Raw genomic sequence first — 20,767 nt, 5'->3', positions numbered from 1 at the left:
TTTCTGAAGCCTTCTGTAAAGCCCGCTTCCTCCTGCTTGCCACTTAAGTGCCTCCCAAATGTAGCCCCTGCAGCTGTTTCTAAGCCCCACCACCTCTCCTCTCTTTTCTCAGAATTCTCAAGTTTTTCCTCTCCTTAGCATTTCCCATGCTTCTCACTTTCACATGAAAAGACAGGACTGTTACAGGCATCAGAGGCCAGTCAGATGGAAATTACAGTATGCTCCGTACAATCTTTGGGTATTCAACTCTGTTCAAGTGTCTTCATCACTTACAACTCAATGTTTTTTTCTTCAGTGTTAGAAATGCATTTTGGCATTTTCTCCTCTGAAAGCCTGAGGAGTGAAGGAAGTTGATTTCTAGATAATCTAGTAGCATTTCTAGATAATCTTTAGGAGTATTTCAAGTTCATCTAAATTTATTGTTATATTAATTATCATAGTTGATATTTTAAAAATACCACTACCCTAAACTGGATCCTCACTGTCAAATCAATTTTGTTTTCCTATTTTTTAATTTTATTTTTTTACTGAAGGATAGTTGATTCACAATGTCATGCCAATCTCTGCCGTACGTAAAGTGATTCAGTGGTGCACATATAGACATTCTTTTTTAAAATACTCTTTTCCACTATGGTTTATCATAGGAGACTGACTACAGGTCCCTGCGATATACAATCAATTTTGTATTGATTTTGTATTGTAAATTGTATTGTAAATTGATTTTGTGGTGTAAAATCAATTTTGTATTCATTTTATTTAGCTTAGTTTAACTCAAAGAATAATGCAGAAGTGGATACAAGCACTTGTGTTAATAAAATGATCTAAAATGTAGCCAACACTTTACAATTTTATAAAATTGCTTCAGAATTTAAATCACTGAAAAGTACTTACTGTTGCATGATAGTTTCTATACATGGGCATTTTTAGTAACTTTGTCAAGTAATCTTCCAGCTGTTTCTGTAATACATATATATTTCAGATTAAAGATACTATCACACTTAAAGGAAAATGTAAGCAGTTAATGACAATGGCATGATCCTTCCATCCTCTGTAAGTCATTCAATTATTCATTAATATTATCACTGGACAAGGAACATTGAACACGTCTCTTTCAAAACATAAAAGTTCCAGATTACCAAAAAAACTGACATTTAAAAAAAATAATTTTTATTTATTTTATTTTTGGCTGTGCTGGGTACTGCTACCTGGGGTTTTCTCTAGCTGGGGCAAGTGGGGGCTACTTTCTAGTTCGGTGCACAGGCTTCTCATCACAGTGGCTCCTCTTGTTGCGGAGCACAGACTCTAGGGCACATGGGCTTCAGCAGTTGCGGCTCCCAAGCTCTAGACCACAGGCTCAGTAGTTGTGGCACACAGGCTTAGTTCCTGTGAGGCATGTGGGATCTTCCCAGATCAGGGATTGAACCCGTGTTTCCTGCATTAGCAGGAATATTCTTTACCACTGAGCCACCAGGGAAGCCCCCAACACTGACATTTAATTGTTAATTAAATTAAAAAACGAATTAATCTTCTGCCCTAGACAGCATCATATCACTGAAGCCGAGTGGGCAGACGTGTCCCCTGTCCTGGGGCGTCTGTCCTGCTGTATGCGTCTGTACTCTGTCCTACTCTTCTCAGACCCTCACTGCTCCATCTATGGTCTGGGAATGAGATTTTACATATATTTAGGATAAACCACTATCGATTCTGAAGCACATATATGGAAATAGATGATTTTAAAAGAGTAGATCTCAAAGCCCTCAACTATGAGCTCAATCTTGACTCACGATGAACCCCAATGAACAGGAAGTGCAGCTTCCTCATAAAATCACTCCTGACGGAGAGCCCTCTTCCTCCTTGGGGGAGTGCAACCTCCCCAGAGCCAGAGTGGCCTGGGGAAGAAGGCTTCCCTAACTAGTTCCCGAGAGGTAAACCAGCCTAGGTGATGAATCGGTGGGTAAGAGAAGCTGCACGGGGCCCACCTCGACCTTCAGTCAATGCCATCTTTCTACAGTGCTGCAGAAGTTTGTTCCAAACAACAGGAGAGTGAAAGGACTTACCCTTCTACTAAAGAACTGTTCTTCTTGCCGGATCATGTTTTCAGATGTGCGGGGCAAAGCTGGCATCTCTCGAGGCTCTTCTTTGACATTCTGTCTTCTAAATGTGTGTCTAAAATGCACACACACACACACACACACACAATGTAAACATTTATTATTCTTTGAACCATGACTCTCACAGTATCTTTCATGAGATGATTTATTTTTAGAAGTCTATCTAATAAAAAGAAATATCTAGCAACAATGGACTAGTTAACCAGTAATATGAACCAAAATATTCTTTCTATACAAGCCATATACTGGGATAATTTTATAATCAATTCTGGGTTACCTTCTGGTGGGAATGGGGATTCGGATAAAGGCTTTGTACTTGAGCAGTTCTCTGTGAAATTCTTGAAAGTGCTTGAACTTTCTCTTCACTTGCCATTTAAATTCCCCATGTGTTAATTCAATAGTGTAAAGATTGACACTTGGTACCTATAGTGGTAATAAAAATGGTTGATATTTTAGATAACAACAACATCTCTCTGTGTACAATAGTTAATTAAAAAGTAACATGGAAGTATCTTCAAATCCAGCTTACTTATTTTGTGTAAGGATGGAAGCAAAGTGTTTTTTAAAAAATGACTGATTACAGAAGTAATATTCTCTTAAATATTCATCTTATGATATATGCAAGACAAACTCTGACTTATATCAAAGGCAAACCTCCACAAATCTTATTGTTCTAAATACAAAGACACAGACATATCTCTGAAACAAGAAGCCAGGTAAAAGAGACAATGAGTGAAAGCCCTAATTAGCCATCATGAGATTGTCCAAGCAGTGAACAGACAATGCAGGGGGTGAGAGGAAAGCTGAAGGAAATGAGTTCCATTGTGGAGCACAATCTTAGTGCAGTTTTGCTCTTCACAAATGACACTAACGCCCTCTCCTTCTGAAATGCCTTCAGAGGTCCATCCTGGTCTACAATAGCTCTCTGTCCTTTAGCTACACCAGTGACTAGGAAGGTAGAGGATGATCAGAAGGAAAAGGGCAAATGATCTTCCTACACACAAAATATTTCCCCAACTACTTAACTAGGATGAATTTCCACTTAACATTTAAAAAATATTTCTTCTTAAAATGCAAATATATCTTGGTGACTAGTGATTCAATCAGAAGCGCTAACAGACCTCAGGGATAAAAGTTTTGATAAAGCAAGAAGTGTCAGAAGATGGAGAGAGATTTATAGAGCACAGGAGATCTTGAATGCTCCCATGGTGTGTGGGGAGTGGAGGACAGTAATCGACACTGGACCACCTAGAGGACACTGGCCCCTACTGGGAGATCCAGGCCCCATACGTGTTGACAGGTGTTGGGACAACAAACAGCAACTGTCTCCTCCTTTGCTAGTTTATCCAGGCATCAGTATCAGTAACCCCATGGGTGACCAGGCCTGCTGCCATTCATCATCGATGTTTGGTATATTCTGCAAATTTCTAAAGCGTGACCACTCTGTATAACTGTAGTATAAAAAAATGAGCCTGAAGAGACTTCCCTGGTGGTCCAGTGGTTAAGACTCTTTGCTTCTAATGCATAGGTTGCAAATTTGATTCCTGGCTAGGGAACTAAGATCCCACTGCCTTACTGTGTGGCCAAAAAATAAATTAATTTTTAAAAAATGAGCCCAGAATCAATGTAACTTGTGCTCCTAGGTCTAGAATCCAAACATATCACTGGCAAACACTCAAATCTATTTCCTGCTTTGCCTCCAGTTGGGATCCATGACAACAACTATAGCCAGAAGTCAAAAGGATCCAGTTCTGGGGTCTAATATTATATGCTGCCTTTCACCTTGACCAACATTACAGGCATCACACTGCATCGTGTTTCACAAAGAAGGATGCAGGAGAACTCAGAGTGACCAGAAACTCTGCATTTGAGTGAAAAATGCTCAATTTAAGACAAGTCAAATAAATGAGAACAATTATGCAATTTATGCAAGCTACCACATACTCTAGGATTATATTTCCCAATCTAAGAAAACTGAATACTTAAAAACATTACAAATGTCAAGTTCTATCCCTCACACATAAACCGAGAATTTTGGACAATTCTTAGCAATTCTAAGACAGTGTGGGGCAATGGCAACAGCCTGTCCCACCCTTTTTGAAGCATCTAGAGGTTAGGATACGCACAAGTAGGTCAGGACAGAAAGTGAAAGTGAAGTCATTCAGTTGTGTCCGACTCTTTCTGACCCCATGGACTGTTGCCTGCCAGGCTCCTCCATCCATGGGATCATCCAGGCAAGAATACTGGAGTGAGTTGCCATTTCCTTCTCCAGAGGATCTTCCCGACCCGGGGCTCAAACCCGGGTCTCCCACATTGCAAGGAGACTCTTTACCATCTGAGCTACCAGAAAAAGCTCCGGTCAGAGCAACAGGCAAAACCACCAAGACTCAGGCCGCATAGGCCACCCTCCAGAGTCTGCCCCAGGCAGAAAGGTTATTCCCCACTTCCCCAGAGACAGAAATCAATGAGCCTTATTCTGCCAGTCAGAGCTTAACTGGAAGGGACAAAGGCCACCAGCCTGCAGCAATGTTCTCTACGCTTGACTTAACAAGTGTGCAACCCAGTCAGGAATAGAGCAAACACAACCACCCTAACAGTCTCCCAGTCCAGTCCTCTTTAAGAGGTTCAGGTTTCCTTGTTGAAAACATTCTACTCCCAATGCCTTTCCAGAGCTTAAAGAGAAAGCATATGAACGAAGCCGAAGGGGTGGTGTAAGGAACAAGCCAGAGTGGCAGAGAACGCGTGGAGAAAGGCACTCACCGAGCAGCCTCCCAGCTGTTTCCCTTTGGAGAGTCAGGAAGCATTATATTTTCTTACTGAACAAGTGTTAAGAAAGCTAAACTTTTCCTTGGTTTATAACTGGCATTCTAGGCAGAATAGCAATGCCCACCCCCCCAAGTCCACACTGAACAGCAAACTGGGGAGAGAGGAAGAGTAGGAGAGGCACTTTGCAATGTATTATACTTATAACTGTCTTAATTGTCTTAAAAAAATTTTTTTTTTCCAGAATGGGGGAAGAGGCATATAAGAATAAAGGCTAAATGAGAAGGATGCAAAAATCTGTGATGAGGACTCAGAAGTGATAAACATAAACACAAACTGAAAGTTAAAGATATAGCCAGGAGGAAGGAAAATGAAAGTCAATGTGTTAAGTCATAAATATTGATGAATACAAGTTGAGTCCATATACGCTCTGACCCTTTTTGTAGATGTAAAGCGCTCCACTTCCAGAACTTGAACTTTTATTGGGCAGCCGGAGAGATACGTCTGTATATTAGGCTCCTTAAATCCTTGAGTCTTATAAACCGCAGAGAAAGGAATATACACTAAAAAATAAAAAAAGTAAATAAAATTGTCATAAGAATACAATGTTACTAGCATCACTTGCCTGTTACAGGCATCTTTTTTAAGAATCATAATGGGCTACAACAAGAAAACAGCTAGTGAAACTCAGCCCAGTGTTGTGACATCAGCAAGGATGATCAATCACTTGCTGGTTATTTCAAATCTGTGTTCTGCCAAACGACCATGATAAACTTTCTACTCCTCACTCAGATCATCAGTCTTTACCTTCCTGTATCCTGGGATCGCTGGGAGACAGATCGTAGTCCACCTCCTCTCCCTCAAAGTGGAGCTCTCGCGTGTCCAGATTTTCTATCAAATTACTCATGTCAGCAGCGATTTTCTGCAGTGCAGAGGTATTTACTCTTGGCTCATTTTTCAGCGACATGTTGGCTTGAGACAGGGTAAAAGCAAAGGGGCTGGGGAGGAAGAAAAGAGTTACCAGACTTACTATTTTGGTCAAATTTTAAAAGAGAATAAAATAATGCTGTTTGCAGTGACATGGATGGACCGAGAGATTGTCATACTGAGTCAAGTAAGTCAGACAGAAAAAGGCAAATATCATACGATATTGCTTATATGTGGAATCTAAAAAAAATGGCACAAATGAACTTATTTACAAAACAGAAATACAATCACAGATACAGAAAAACTTATTGTTACCAAGGGAGAGAGGGGGCAGGGAGGGATAAATCGGGAGATTGGGATTGACATATACACCCTACGATACATAAAATAGATAATTAATAACGACCTACTGTATATCACGGGGAACTCTACTCAATACTCTGTAATGACCTATATGGGAACTGAATCTGAAAAAGAGTGGATATAGGTACATGTATAACTGATTCACTTTGCTATACAGCAAAAACTAACACATCATTGTAAATCAACTATACTCCAATAGATATTTATTTCAAACAAACAAACCAAAAAACCCTAAACCCTGTTCTGTTATTTGAATCCAGGCTTACATATAGCATATGGAAACAAGTCAGCTAGCTCTACGTGAGCCCCAGTTACCTCAAACTACCTTTAAATTTATTTTCCAGTTTAACATTTAAAGGATTCCTAGCTTGCAATTTAAATTGGAGTGAGATACTTAATTGTATACCAAGTAAGAAAAAAAGAAACACCACATTGAATAAGTGCCAGTATTATCTTTCATTTGGGAATCGTTTTTTCAGTGAAAAGGAGTTGATTCTTGACTCTAACAAAAACATGAAAAGAAAGAATATCATCAAAATAAGTAACTTTAAATATTTTCTACAGAAAATTTAGGGTATTTTACAATAATTTCAATATACAGATTTAAAAAGTATTTTTATGCAGTATAACCTTTCTATCAATACATTTCCCCTATAGGTGATAGAGGGCTTCTAGGGTGGCTCAGACAGTAAAGAATTTGCCTGCAATGCAGGAGACCCAAGTTTGATTCCTGGGTCAGGAAGATCCCCTGGAGAAGGAAATGGCAACCCACTCCACTATTCTTGCCCGGAGAATTCCATGGACAGAGAAGCCTCGAGGTCTACAGTCCATGGGGTCGCAAAGAGCCATCCCAAGCAGAGTGTATACTATTTTTTTGAGATATGAGGTTTGGCCACGACTTTATGTGAGTTACAGTGATGTACGTGTCCTGGAAGGTAACCGATTAGTGTACCTTTTCTGAAAGATACCAGAAATGCAAGAATTATACTTTTCTCTTTTTAAGAAAACTGGTTCTATTTCATTCTGACAATTAATAACACAGGTCATTGCACATCAGTACCGAGGGAAGAAGAGTTCATAGAGATTTTATTTTTCATTTAAAATACTGAGATTTCAGCCGTAAGCGCTGTCGTTGGAGTTTGGTTGAAAAATCCATATTGGTTGTAATAATCTCTCCAGACCAGACTCAAAAATAGGAGGGCTTCCATACCAGTAACTCCTCCACCTATGTGCATTTATTACTGCAAATCACAAACATTTACTGAGTATCCACCACTTACTCATTGTGACATGGAGTGAATATGTAAAGATGAATAAGACTGGTCACCGCCTACTCACAGTGAGGTGGAGTGAGTGAATATGTAAAGATGAACAAGACTGGTTCCTGGAAGGAAGGAGTTTCTAAGGCAGAGGAGAGAGATAAGTTACATGGCCTCAAATCCATCCCTGGCCTCCCCCACAGTCTTGGCCTTCCTGAGAACGGCATGCGCTAAGTGGAAGACACTTAGGTGGATTCTCCTCTTCAGGTGCTATTAAGAAGTGTGGGGTGGGGAGCAGGGGAAGGCTTTGTGAGAAATGCTAAGAGAGAGTCTTGGGCAGACTAGAGGAGCCCTTATTGATACTCAGCAAGTCTCCAAAGCCTATACTGATATGTTTGGTAGAAAGAGAAATTGTATAGAAATACAAAGAAAGGAGTAGAGGAGGGAGGTTCTGATTTGGCCCAATAAATAGACTCAATACATCTAAGTTCTCTGTGAACTATGTAATTAATCATGTTTGCTCCTCCATGTTGGCTGTAAGAAGTCTGGAGCCAATTAGTGACCCACTGATAGCAAAATACAGAACTATCTTTGCCTCTATCACTTTCCTTCAACTTTTCCACTTCTAGTTCTTGTTATAATAATAGTTGATGTATGCTGATTACTTACCATCACCTGGCTTGGTGATAATCTTTTATATACCTTATCATATTTATGATCAATAATAAATCTATGAAGATTTGTTATTTCCACTTTGAAGAGGACAAGGGTTTGTCATTCTTTCTTTATTGATAAGGAAATATGGAGAAGCATGGAGAGATTGCATAATTTGATGATTACTTTAGACAATCTGTCCAAGGTCATATAACCAGTAAGAGATGGAGAAGGAATTTGAAACCAGGTCTCTCTGACCCAAAAACTGATGTTCTTAACCATAGTCTTTATCTTCTGTATATTTTTTGTAGATACATAGATAGATGGAAGTTTTAGTAAAATCAGTGCCCTTGAGCAAGTCCCTTTAGAAGCTGACTCAAATGTAAAGAAAAATAAATGAATTCCTCTTGCATCCTTCAGCCATTTAAATTCAGGACCTTGGTTTCCTTCTCTATAAATTAAAAAGGTTGAGCCATTTCATCTCCAGAATTCCTTTAACAATAAAACCTTAAGTGTAAATAAAAGATGCTATAAATTGTTCAGTCTCCCTTATAATGTAATCCATTTAACCCTTCTTCCATCCCAAGAAATTAACTGAAGTAGTTTTTCATATGAATATGAGAAGTCATTGCCTCCGGTCATAATTAAAACATTTAATTCCTTCCCTCTCAATTCCGACACCTATTAAATGCCAACCATGAGCCAGGGCTTGCTTTATTTAAAATACAAGGTAATGAAAAACTTAAGAGGAAATGAAACAAGGAAAAACGAGTAAGAAATTACATCATATCATTGCTACTTGTGAATCTGTCAAGACTTTAGGTATTTTCCATTGATTAAACAGTCTAATGGGTAACTTAGTTAACTTTCTCAGCACAGCAAAGGAAAATAAGGGTCGCTTCAAATGACTTTCCTTTTGGACAGTGTTAATGTTAAAAGAATAAATGTTAATGTTATAATGTTAATGTGTTAATGTTGTTAAAAATGCATGTTGAATTTAAGATACACAGAGAATAATTTACACATTGCAAGCTAATTGGAATAAATAGTAGAGAGTTACTGGATCAATCTAACAAAACATATGATATTTCAGGTAAGGAAGATAGAAGGATATAAATCTGTGAAAAACTTAAGAGTGAGAAAAGAAACAGAAAGGAATCCTCTTATCATTTATCCTCAAGTGTTTACTATGCACTCAGCACCCTTTTAGCACAGTTATGTTATTTAGTACCCACAATGATCCTACCTGGTACTTATGATTAGTCTGAATAATTTGCATTCAAAACCTTGATTATTTAGTTAAATAATCTATCTAAGCTCATTTCAGTCATGTCAGTGTTGAATTTATAAAACAGATTTGTCTGGCTCTGAAATCTCATGGACTTAGTTATAGAAGTTTGAAATTATTAATTTTATTTCATGGACTTGAATGTCTATAAATTAGTCATTTATATAAGTTGAACTTCTGTAACAACAGATACTTTCTGCTTTAATCATCACCCTTCTAAGGGATCCCATTGGCTCCACTGTCCTTACAATTTTGGAAACAACATAACCTGACACTCTCCTCAACTTCGTCTTAGCCTTTATTTTTATGGCTTGTAATATTTTACAAGGTTCCATGGAAATTCAGCTGACCCAAAGGCTTTGTAGGTTTGTTCAGGCTTTTTTGAAGATCTTACCATTTAATAATGGAAAAAGAACTAAATTATTTGTCCATCACTGCCTTCACTTGAGTGCATGGTTGCTTTGCGTTGACTTTTTGTCCAACGATTGTACTGCTGGTTTTATTCTTGAATATCAAGCTGCAAGGCCACTGACACTCTTATGTTGTCACATCATAATTTATTATCCCATATTTTCTTTCATCTGAAATAATCTATAATGGTGGGTGAGCAGTTGTCACAGTTACAGCCTATTTTAACCAGCAACAGGATAAAGCCTTCAGTGTGTACACTTGAGATAATGTAATTGGTTTTGTTACCTCCTTATAAATATACGGCAAGATCATTATCTCTTTTGGTACCAAGTAGAGATGGAACCCACAGAGTGATAACAGCAGCTGTGTTTTATTTCTATTTGTGTCTGTATCTGGGAAGCAAATGGTTTTGCTTTTTTTTTTCTTTCCGGTTTTAAATACTAGAATTAAACATCTTTGCAGGGAACATTTAATTATAATTACCTACACTTATCTAATGGTGAAATCAGAGAAATTTAGAGTTTTCTGATCTTTAATTTTCAACATGATTGGGAAGCAGAACATCAAAGAGAACAGATATTTTCCTTACTAGATTCGTGCATAAATATTGCCTTAGCTAAACTACAAGGATAATAATATTAACTACAACTATTAATGTTAAAATAAATATTAACATTAGCTAATATTGGCTGAATATGTACTATATGCCAGGCATTATACAAAAAGATTAATCGTATGCCTTCAGTGACTCCTCACAACAACCTTAGGAACCGAGTCCTATTGCCACTCCCATTTTTAAGATGAGAGGTGGGCAGTTTGTCCAGGGGCACATGGCTGGAAGTCATAGAGTTGGACTTGAACTTGCTTGGTCTGACTCCAAAGTCCAGCTCCTTAACTAGCCAGAAGTGGAACTGGGGAATGGCAGGATGGATGGACACTTGTACTCCTTACTTTGCACACTCTTAGAATAAAACAATGAAAAAAGGCATAGTAATAACAACAAAAAAAATCTCAACTTCTGTTTTGTGAAGATGATGGTGATTTACTTCCTGCTTCTCTTTCTAATTTAGGAAGTTGTCCTTGTATTTTTTTTTTTCAATGTGTGATGTTTGCTTACCAAGGGAAACAAATGCAATGGATTTCTAAATAAAAAATCACAACAGATGAATATGAAGTGAATTATAATTAGATCATCTAAAACCAAACTGAGTCATGGGAATTTCTTGTCTTCCCATTTTTCATTTTGATGAAATTAATTGGTAGGTCTCCATTAATTGGGGAGGTCCATAACCTCCCTAAAACATATTATACAGCAAAGATTTGTACAAAGTGATTTGATGCTCCCTGAAATGCAAGAATCATAAATGTGTTTTCAAGTACTAAACTCAATCTCTGGTGATACAGTAAGCCTTGGATAAAAATTTTTTGAGTTTAGCTGACTTTGAATAAAGTAAATGGTATTATCATATTTTACATTCCAGTTTACATATTTTGAGAAAGTAACATCGAAAAAAACCCTGACTCAATGTTTACTTAGATCTTTGAATTTTTTTAAGAACATTGGTTACACAAATATCACTGGAGGGTTTTTTGAACCTTGAACAGATAATTAAATGTCGGTGGTGTAAGGGATAGGTCAGATGACCTAAGTTCATTCTTCCCTTATTATCAGTGTAATCTGGGCAACTAACAGCCTCCATAGGTTCTCCTCTGTAAAATGCAAACAGGACAGACTTGCTACTACTTACATGGTTCCCAGAGATGGAAGTTTTTTGCCCAAACACTATCCTCCTTTTGAGCTTCATGTCTAATCTGCTCTTGAAGCCTCCAGAGCCCAGAAATCTCCCATTTACTCATCCTTCTTTCTTGGTTTCATACCAAGAGTTTTCATTTTGATGAAATTAATTGGCAGATCCATACTACATAATCCCCCCCCCAAACATTTTACATAGCCAGGATTTGTACAAAATGATTTGATGCTCCCTGAAATGCAAAAATCATAAATGTGTTTTCAAGTACTAAACTCAAATTCCAGTGACATCATAGTAAGCCTTGGATAAATATCTGGCCTAACACTGACTGTTTTTCTCCCTTGTGGTATCAAGATTGGAGACGATGGTGCCAAAACATTTCACTCCCTGTGTCCACAGAACAGGAATTGGAAACCATGTTCTCTTTTCTTATTCCCTAGCTAAAAACAAAAATGAATCTACAATTACAAAAGCAAGTTTTAGCAGGAAAATAATTTCTCAGTTCCCATGATTTTTCCCTAAATCCTTTGACCTCTTTGATGACCTCTGTTCTCTGCCTCAGGCTTTCTTAGTCATTTCTTTGACAGGTTCTGGGGTTAAATATTACCCTCTTTGCAGTGATATCAGCTTTTTCTAGTTCATCTCCGTCATATCTTTGAGTTCAAATAGATATTTCATTTCCAGAGGCAAATACAAGTGTTAAGAGAAACCAATGTCTATTTCAAATATGAGTGGATAGGAAAGTATTATCTGTCATGTATTGAGCACCTATTCTGAGCCAAGGGCTTCCCTGGTGGCTCAGTGGTAAAGAACCCATCTGTGAATGCCAAAGACACAGGTTTCATCCCTAGGTTGGGAAGATCCCCTGGGGAAGGAAAAGACAACCCACACTAGTATTCTTGCCTGGGAAATCCCATGGACAGAAGAGTCTGGTGGGCTACGGTCCATGGGGTCACAAAAGAGTGGGATATGACTTAGTGTCTAAATAACAACTCTAAGCCGCGCACTAAAGGCGCATTACATGAATCGCTTATCCTCACAAAAATCTCATTTAGAATCAAAGACATGGAGCCACAGCAGCTTACTGAGGGTGCACAGATGTGAAGGGTGGGCTGGCCCCTGGCCTCTGACACTAGCTCACTAGAGATGCCCATCACCACCACTCTTACCTCTTCTCCTAATGCCACCAGTCACCTCGACTTCCCCCTGGGTAAGGGCAGGGCTTCCACACAGCCTCCGTGGTGCAACCCAGCAGGAGCTATCATAGCTCCAGCCTTCTGGCTCCACCCACCACTGGCTAGACTGACAGAAGGACTGGTTCATTCTGAGGCTTCTGAGGAGGCACAGTACCAGGGGCTGGAACCTGGCTTCCTCAGGATTTGCGCATGTGTGCTGGGGGAGGCAGGGAGCTGGGGCAATGGGGGGACGGGGAACCAAGCCACAGAACCTGGGAGAATGGAAGATGTACTCCTCTCCCTTCTCCTCGCCTGACTGTGCTGAGCACCCTGCTGGCAAACAGCCAATGTGGAAACTCTCCTATGTGACCAAGCCACCGGCTGACTTTTGTGAAGCTATGGCCAGCCAAGGAATGTTCCAGCTTTGACACTTCGCTGCCTCCCTTCTCTTTCCCTCTCCCTCTTGCTGCTCTCGGGTTCTATTATCCAGAAAACTTGGGTTCAGATAGTGTTAGAACCAGTACGAACCACCGAACCATCTCCTGTCTTGCAGAAATTCATTTTATGCTGAAGTTAAAGGTAATAACAAAAAGTAAACTCGAATGGTTCTTACCATGTGCCAGGCAGTGATACAGGTGTTTTTCATGCACTAATTCAATCTACCCTCACCACAGCCCTATGGAGAGGGTTCTATTCTAATATCCTTTTACAAACAGGAACCTGAGGACACAGACAGCTTAAGTGACTTGCTGAGGGTCACACAGCAATCTGACGGGAGTCAGCTGCAAGGTTTGCGCTATCTTTGCCTTACTAACCTGGACTTTAGTACGCAGTTTCCTCATGTAAAAACTGAAATTAACAAACAACTCTCTGTATTTAGGACTTCACAGCAAGTACACTATTATAAGGAAAACTCTTCTTTCAGCACCACTAAATGTCAGAGAAAAGAACACATTCTAAGAAACCCCAACCAGGAAATTAAAACCTAGCCCAAATGCAAAGGGTATTCAGGTGATGATTCTGAGCCAATATCTAAATGAGATTTGTTCCTGTCTCTATAAGTCACAATGCACCTATCAACGTTCGTATTGAAGAGAAAACCTAAGAGGGGCCCTCCTGACTCCAAAGTTTGTTAATAAGCTTATTAGATATGATGAGTGAGAGACTTGGTACAGCCAATAAACTGACTTAAATCCAGTAAGGATCCCAAAGGAAACATTCCTTTTTATAAAAAGAAAGGTAACTAACATTGCTATAAACTGTGGTCAGACTTCTAAAAATAATATCCTTCAATGTTAAATGAATACTTAATTTTTTGTGGTCAAGAACAGAATATGCATGCATTGTGATGGGTCTTCAGGAGAGGAAGCTAACTGCACATAAATTTATAGAAACATACTCCATTCTGGCTGATACATTATGTTAAATAATATTAACATAAGCATTTTTCTTACAAGGGAGATTAAGAACACCAATGATTCAGTGGGTGGGCAACAGATGAACAAGATAAACATTTTTCCACAGTAGAGTTCATCTCTATTAAAATCACTTTAAGAAAAAATTTCTTTCACTGGCTCAGAACAGTAAACATTTTTTTTAACGAGCACAATGTTGTTTTTGATGACGCATGTTGACCAAAAAACTATAGATATTAACTCAAGAGTTTTCATATAATCATTTCTATTTTTTTTGCTTCATTTTCTTAAAACTGTTCTGTGCATCTTATGATGGCGGTCCTGTTAACTGAAGAAACTACGTTCTTACATATAGACTTGATCATTAAAATTCTGTCCAGCTGTCTAAAATTCTATGATTCCTTTTTTTTCACTTCCCTCCAAAGAATTGGCAAACAACCTCCATTAGTGTGAGGCAGCACAGAAAGCATTTTCACTGATAACCCATGAATTTCACCCATGAAAAGAATGAAGCTGGCAAACACGCATGTGTAAACTCCTCTAGACATTCTACAGCACTAATGAGCTCTCAAACTTCTGTCTTGACTAGTGGTAAACACAGCAAAATCTCAATTTTTTAATCAGCTATATACTTACAAAAATATTTGTTGAGACAGCAGAGTACCATGGAAAGTATGTGATTTTTGAGTCAAATAGCTTGAATTCTAATTCTCCTTAGGCTGAAAAACAAGTTCTTTATGGCTCTTTTAAGTTTCCATCACCTAAGTGTAAAGTGGAGGTAATACTACTAACGTAAGGAATTACAAGAATTAAATGATGTGAGTAGCTCAGAGCTCAGGCCATAGTAGATGCTGAAACAATGTTAGTTCCTTCTATGCCCTTAGCTATTCTTTTTTTTTTTTTTCCCTTAGCTATTCTAAGAGCTACAAGTCTTCTGTTCAAACTCCATATATCAATACTAGAACTCAGTTCCCTCATTAGTAAAGGAATTAGCAGCCAGAGTTGTATTCTGGGAATGGTCTATTTGTTTCCCACTAAGAACAACATAGAAAATACTACAATTGTCTGAAAACAAAATGGATTAAACTAAGGCAGGTGCCCATTTCCCACTACAAACATGGAACTGCTGAATAAATTGCAGATCAATTTCTAAAAATACTTAGTCAAGGATAAAAACAGAGGCAGCAGCACCAAAAACAATAATGAGAAAAAGCTTCCAGTTTCCAACCGGGAAGAAATAAAGTCAGATGGGTACACTGGAACCGAGGCTGAAGAGGCCCAAAGGGTTTTGATCATAGATAAAGGATCTGAGATTACTTTTCTGTCCCCATGTGACTGTAAGGAGACATGATCCTAGGACCATGGGAGGCAGGGACATAGAGGTGAGACTCCTACAAAAACACAGAGCCTCAAAGAACTGCACAATTTTTTTATTTTTTTGTGTTTGCACAATCTGTTTAAAGAGACTAGAAGAGGCATCCCCAGCAGTTCCGAAAAGGAACTATGTGAAACTGTGGAAACTACAGAATAAGAAATCTCATATAAAAATTATTCAGGATCACAACTTCTAGCTTTTAGTAATACAGGTGTAGCTCTGTTAGGTCAGCCATCCCACAGAAGATGACTCTAAATTCTGGACAAAACGTAAAACATAACTGACTAAAAACCAACAGAAAGCACGCAGAAATTGGAAAGGGACCAGCATGGGGAAGAAACTGAAGGCGCTATTTCTGTCCAAGGACACACCTAATTCATGCCAAGTGGAATGACTAAAACTCAGAACGAAAATCCATAATTGTACTGGCTCTAAGAACCAGGAAACAGTTTTAATGGCAATTGTAACAGTTTAAAAGTAAACTGGGAAACTGTGGAAAGGAGTCACACAAAGGGAGCACCAGGTTCTGCTTAGGCCAACCTTTGGACCATGTATGCAACAGGACACTCCAAAGAACTCAGACACTAAAATGACTTCAGTAGAGATTTCCGCTACTGCTCACCGCAGGAAATATGGAGTGTGAAGTATGACTCCAACCAAGTTAACTGCCTCCTAAAACAAACAAACTCTTTGCAAAGAACATAACTAAATCCAGAGTCTATGATGTATCAATTACAATATCATCTAAACTTATTTGACAAAGAAGAAACAGGAAAATGTGATTCATTCTGAAGAGAAAAGTACATGAACGGAGGTGCATCCTGGGATGTAGAAATTAACTGACAATGATTTTAAGGCAAGTATCATAACATGCACCAGGAGGTCAAGGAAAATGTGTTTTTGATGAATGAACAAGTAGAAAATCTCAGCAAAAAAGAAAGCCCAGTGGATGGGCTTAACATCAAAATGGCAATGACAGAAAGAATCAGTGAACTTGAAGACTGAGTCATCAAAATTATCCAAAGTGAAGAACAGACAAAGTGGTAGAAAGATTTCTAAAAAATGAGCAGAGCCTCAGTGACCTATATGATGATATCAAAAGATCTAACAATTATGTAATTTGAGTCCCAGGACGTCAGGCTAGAGAGAAAATGAGACACACACACAAAAGTTTGAAATAATAAGTAAAAAAATTTATCAAATTTTGGAAAAGATGGAGAATGGATAGGTAGGTTATATTTTAAATAAGATATCAATACTATATAGCAGAGAAAATAAATGTATCAGCACAAAGTTTAGTGGAAAAAAAGGCAGCTTACAGTTTGTATTTAGAATTAAAAAACAAGCAAAACAATCCTGTATGTTGTCCATTAACATAAATGTACATAGAAATATGATGTAAAAAGCAATCAAGTAAATAACTATATGACAACTTTAGAAGCATGGCTACCTTTCTGGAGAAAGGGTGGGTATCCTCTAACTATGTGAATAATAAGGGGTATGAAGAGGACTTAATATATCAGTAACATTTTCTTTCAATCTGGATGTTATAGGTATATAGGGTTTTTCCCCTAAATATTCCTATTTTTAAATACTTCATTTAAAGCAAACAATTGGAAAAAATAGATGCCAAATGTGACACTTTACTCATACCCTTAATTCAATTATAGTTAATGACTTTTGCATTCCTTACAAACAAGTAAAATTCACTCTTCTTTCTAAATTCAGCCAATAGGTGTAACCCACTAACAGGGCAAAATGCAAGATATTTGAAATGCTCCACCCTCTGGAAAGCATATTTGTAGACTTCAACCTGATTCCCCTTAGAATCAACAGTTATCATCCACAGTTCTTGGTCATGCTTGGGGATTAATTAAAAAAACAGTAAAAATATGAAGTTAAATAGGCCCCTTTGGAACTGAAAGTACACTTAACCTCTTTTGAGACAACTAAACTAACTCTCAAAACAGGGCCTTGATGCTCCATGGCTCTTGTCTATAAATTTGGGGTGTCCACTACTAATGGTAGTCATGTTCAGGTAAGGAAAAAACAGTCATCAAAACTGAAGTTCTATTTGAGTTTTCCTTTCTGGAGGAGCTATTAAAATTGCTTCGATTAAACTTTTTAAACAAGAAAGCTTTAATAAATTCATTTGAAAATTTCCCCTCCTTAGCACTGGGTATCTAAATCAGGAAGTTCCTTCCTTTATTTTAGGAATCCAAGCTTTAAAATACAGTGAAACTCGTTTCACAAATTCTTCAACAATATCCACGCACAGGTAATAGTAATTATTAAAATTATGACCAACAGCCTTTTCCCTCTTTTAACACATTCTTCTAGACTTGATCTCATTTGAACTCCAGAAGCCCAGACAGGAGGCATTACGGTCATCTCCACAACCGAGGTGAGGGAACTAAGACTCCAGGCCTGGTCTCTCAGCGATAGTGTGCGTGGGCCAGGGCTTAAATATGAGTCTCAGTGAAATGACAGAGAACAGATATTTCAGACTGAAGAGAGATACAGAGGAGCCTTCCTACTAGGGAAACACCTGAGTCCCTGGCCCACTTGCCACTTGGATTTAGCTGAGATGCAGCACAGTAGAGTCAAATGAACACCTGAATTTGAATGTCCATGCCACCACTTATAAGCTGTGTGAACCTATGTGAGTAACTTATCTTCTTTGTGCTTTAATTTCCCATCTATAAAGTGGGGAGAGGAGTAATGCCTGCTGCATTGGATTGTTGTGAGGATTAAGCCAGTCGACATGTAGCTCAGCTGGTAAAGAATCTGCCTGCAATGCGGGAGACCTGGGTTCGATCTTCCCTGGGTTGGGGAGATCCCCTGAAAAAGGGAACAACTACCCACTCCAGTATTCTGACCTGGAGAATTCCATGGACTGTATGGTCCATGGGGTTGCAAAGAGTCAGACACGACTGAGTGACTATCACTTTCACTTTTTTCATAAAATACTAAAAATAATATCTGGACCAAATTTGCGCTAGATACTTGCAAGCTGCTATTATTAAAAACTGGCCTTCTTACTTTTTTTTAACATAAAACAAGGTGAATAATGAAGTCAAGAACTGAGGATACAATCTTTGGACTGATGAAGCCAGTGTATACAAACCCTGGTCAGTGACTTCTAGTACACATGAGAATCGAGTAGTTCTAGTAATTACCATTCTAGTAATGGTAGTCATTTGGCTTCACATCCTTTGATGCACTGAGAAGAAGACAGAAGCTCAAGATCCCACAGAGAAAGCAGAAGCAAGACTAGAACTGAGGCCTCTTTCATGCTCCACATGCTAGCACAAGTCTGTTTCTGGGCCAGATTCATTCCATATAATGCATTTGTGAACCATGTCCAAATGTGTAAGGAGTACAACCAGACAGGCAGGATAAGTTGCTATTGTCTCAACTGCAGGCAGACTGTTCAGTACGTGTGGACTGACTGTCAGCTTCACAGGGAAAGAACCAGTTTGGTCTTTGCTCAAGAAATAGCTGCTCTTATGAATGTCACTAAGGAACAGAGCTATTCTAATGCCACCTAATTCTGCGACACCCCTGAGAAGCACATGGATTGCATTAATGCTAACAAGAAATGGCAGACAAAGATAGGCTGCCAAACCTCGGTGAACTGGAGAGAGTCGGCGTGTGCCAGCCAGACTGGCAAGACATCGTGCTTTCCAGGCGTGCCTCTTTGTGGGTTTCTCAAGCGACTCAGGATGATATAATTCACTCAACGTGTATTTATGGAGTAACCACAATACGCTGAGCACCATGATGGGTGCTGGGGAAACAAAATGACCTCCCACAATTTACTTCACTGTGAAAAGCACACTGTCATTACTCTCCACCTCACCTGTGGATTTACCTCCTTCCCCATTAAAACCCCAGAATAATGCCCTTCCGTCCATATCTGCTATCTCCCACCTGCGCTCCTTTCCAACCCCCATCACTCAATTAATCAATTCCCTTATCAACCTCTCTTGCTTCCTGTTTTTTCCTACTGCTGTTTACAATATTCACAAGCACCTCCATTACATATATGTTCCGCTCAACTTCTCTTGCTGTGACTTGCGTCACGTTTTTGAAGGATTTCTGTTTCCCCGCTCAGCTAGACTGAACCACACATGTTTCCTGCTCTCTGACCTCTCAGCCTTCCAACAGGCTGCTCCCTCTGGAGTCTGCCTTACTCCAATTTCCTTCTTTGTCTCATTAACTCTAGTCACGCATTCTTTGTCCCGGGTGCCACCTCCTCCAGGAAACCTCCCTGTCCATGCAGGCTGGTTCAGATGACTCTCCTCAGTGCTTCTACCACACCTAGATGAGTCCATTGAGAACGTTCTTTTCCACTTTGCCTTTGTCTCCATTTTTATCTCACTTAACCTTTCTGTTGCTTGATGCCCTCCTGAAGTCTCTTCTCTTGGCTTTCACGTTCCCACACTATTCTAGTTTTCTTCCTCTGTCTTCAGCCACTGAGATGTAATCTTCTTGGAGGCCGTTCTTCTGCTCAGCTTTTACATGTTGGTAGTATTCAGGGTCCCACGATCTTCCTTTCAGATTCTCCTCACCTCTCAGGGGTGGTTTCATTCATGGCAACACATGGTGACAATACATACTCCTGTTTCCTTTCTTTGGTGCTTTTATGGCTCCCAGGTGATACCACCATTGAACACATTCCTTCCCACTTGCCCTCTGTCTCCCCTGGAAGACTGGGAGCTCCCTGAACAAGGAGCCATCTCTATTCCCAGACACTGGTGTCTACTGGGCTTGTAACTCTTCCCAGCCTTATTCTTTTTCCTAAGCTTCAGATATATACACCCAACCACCTGTGAAGGTCCCACTTGGGTGAACTTGATATTCTCCAAATAGAATCATCATCTTCCAAATCCCAAAACATTTCCTCATTCTCGGTTTCCTTCCTGAATGAACTGGGAACGTCATCTACCCAGCTGCATAAACCAAATCCTGGAATTCATCTGCAGCCATACTCTTTCCCTAACTTTCTATATCCAAACAGTAAGTCCTGCCAAATTCTATATCTTCAATCTAACCACTATATTTTATCTCCATAATCTTGACAGGTTTCAGGAAATGAAAAAAAGTACAGTGTAGTTGGGCATAGGGTTAAGGGCAGGTGATGTTAAGGCATTTAGATTTTATTTCAAAGTCCCCATCCGCCACCTCTCACTTCCCACTCTGGATGCTGGAGTCCTGGAGCTAAAAAGTATTCAATGACAATAATTTTGGGCTGCTCAAAATTGGATTTTGT

The 20,767-nt window shown here is 39.1% G+C and overlaps 1 protein-coding gene across 5 annotated transcripts in view; it reads right to left on the bottom strand.

Annotated features, from left to right (window-relative positions):
* PLD1 (phospholipase D1) overlaps positions 1–20,767 on the bottom strand; it is a 221,864-nt gene that overhangs the window by 124,402 nt on the left and 76,695 nt on the right. For 3 of the 5 annotated variants that reach the window (XM_043473733.1, XM_043473732.1, XM_043473734.1), the window contains exons 2-6: positions 5,682–5,872; positions 5,310–5,437; positions 2,389–2,534; positions 2,058–2,166; positions 892–957 (exon numbers count right to left, since the gene is read on the bottom strand). In XM_043473733.1, coding sequence (XP_043329668.1) covers positions 892–957; positions 2,058–2,166; positions 2,389–2,534; positions 5,310–5,437; positions 5,682–5,841 — 609 coding nt within the window. In that variant the 5' untranslated portion in view covers positions 5,842–5,872. Of the gene's footprint in view, positions 1–891; positions 958–2,057; positions 2,167–2,388; positions 2,535–5,309; positions 5,438–5,681; positions 5,876–20,767 lie in introns of those variants that run through there. The other 2 variants (XM_043473735.1, XM_043473736.1) reach the window with 2 other exon arrangements.

This window comes from Cervus canadensis, chromosome 7 (genome assembly GCF_019320065.1).
Source record: "Cervus canadensis isolate Bull #8, Minnesota chromosome 7, ASM1932006v1, whole genome shotgun sequence".
Taxonomy (NCBI): Eukaryota; Metazoa; Chordata; class Mammalia; order Artiodactyla; family Cervidae; genus Cervus; species Cervus canadensis.
Note: the sequence above shows the minus strand (reverse complement) of the source record. Positions and strands in the feature narration are given on the sequence as shown.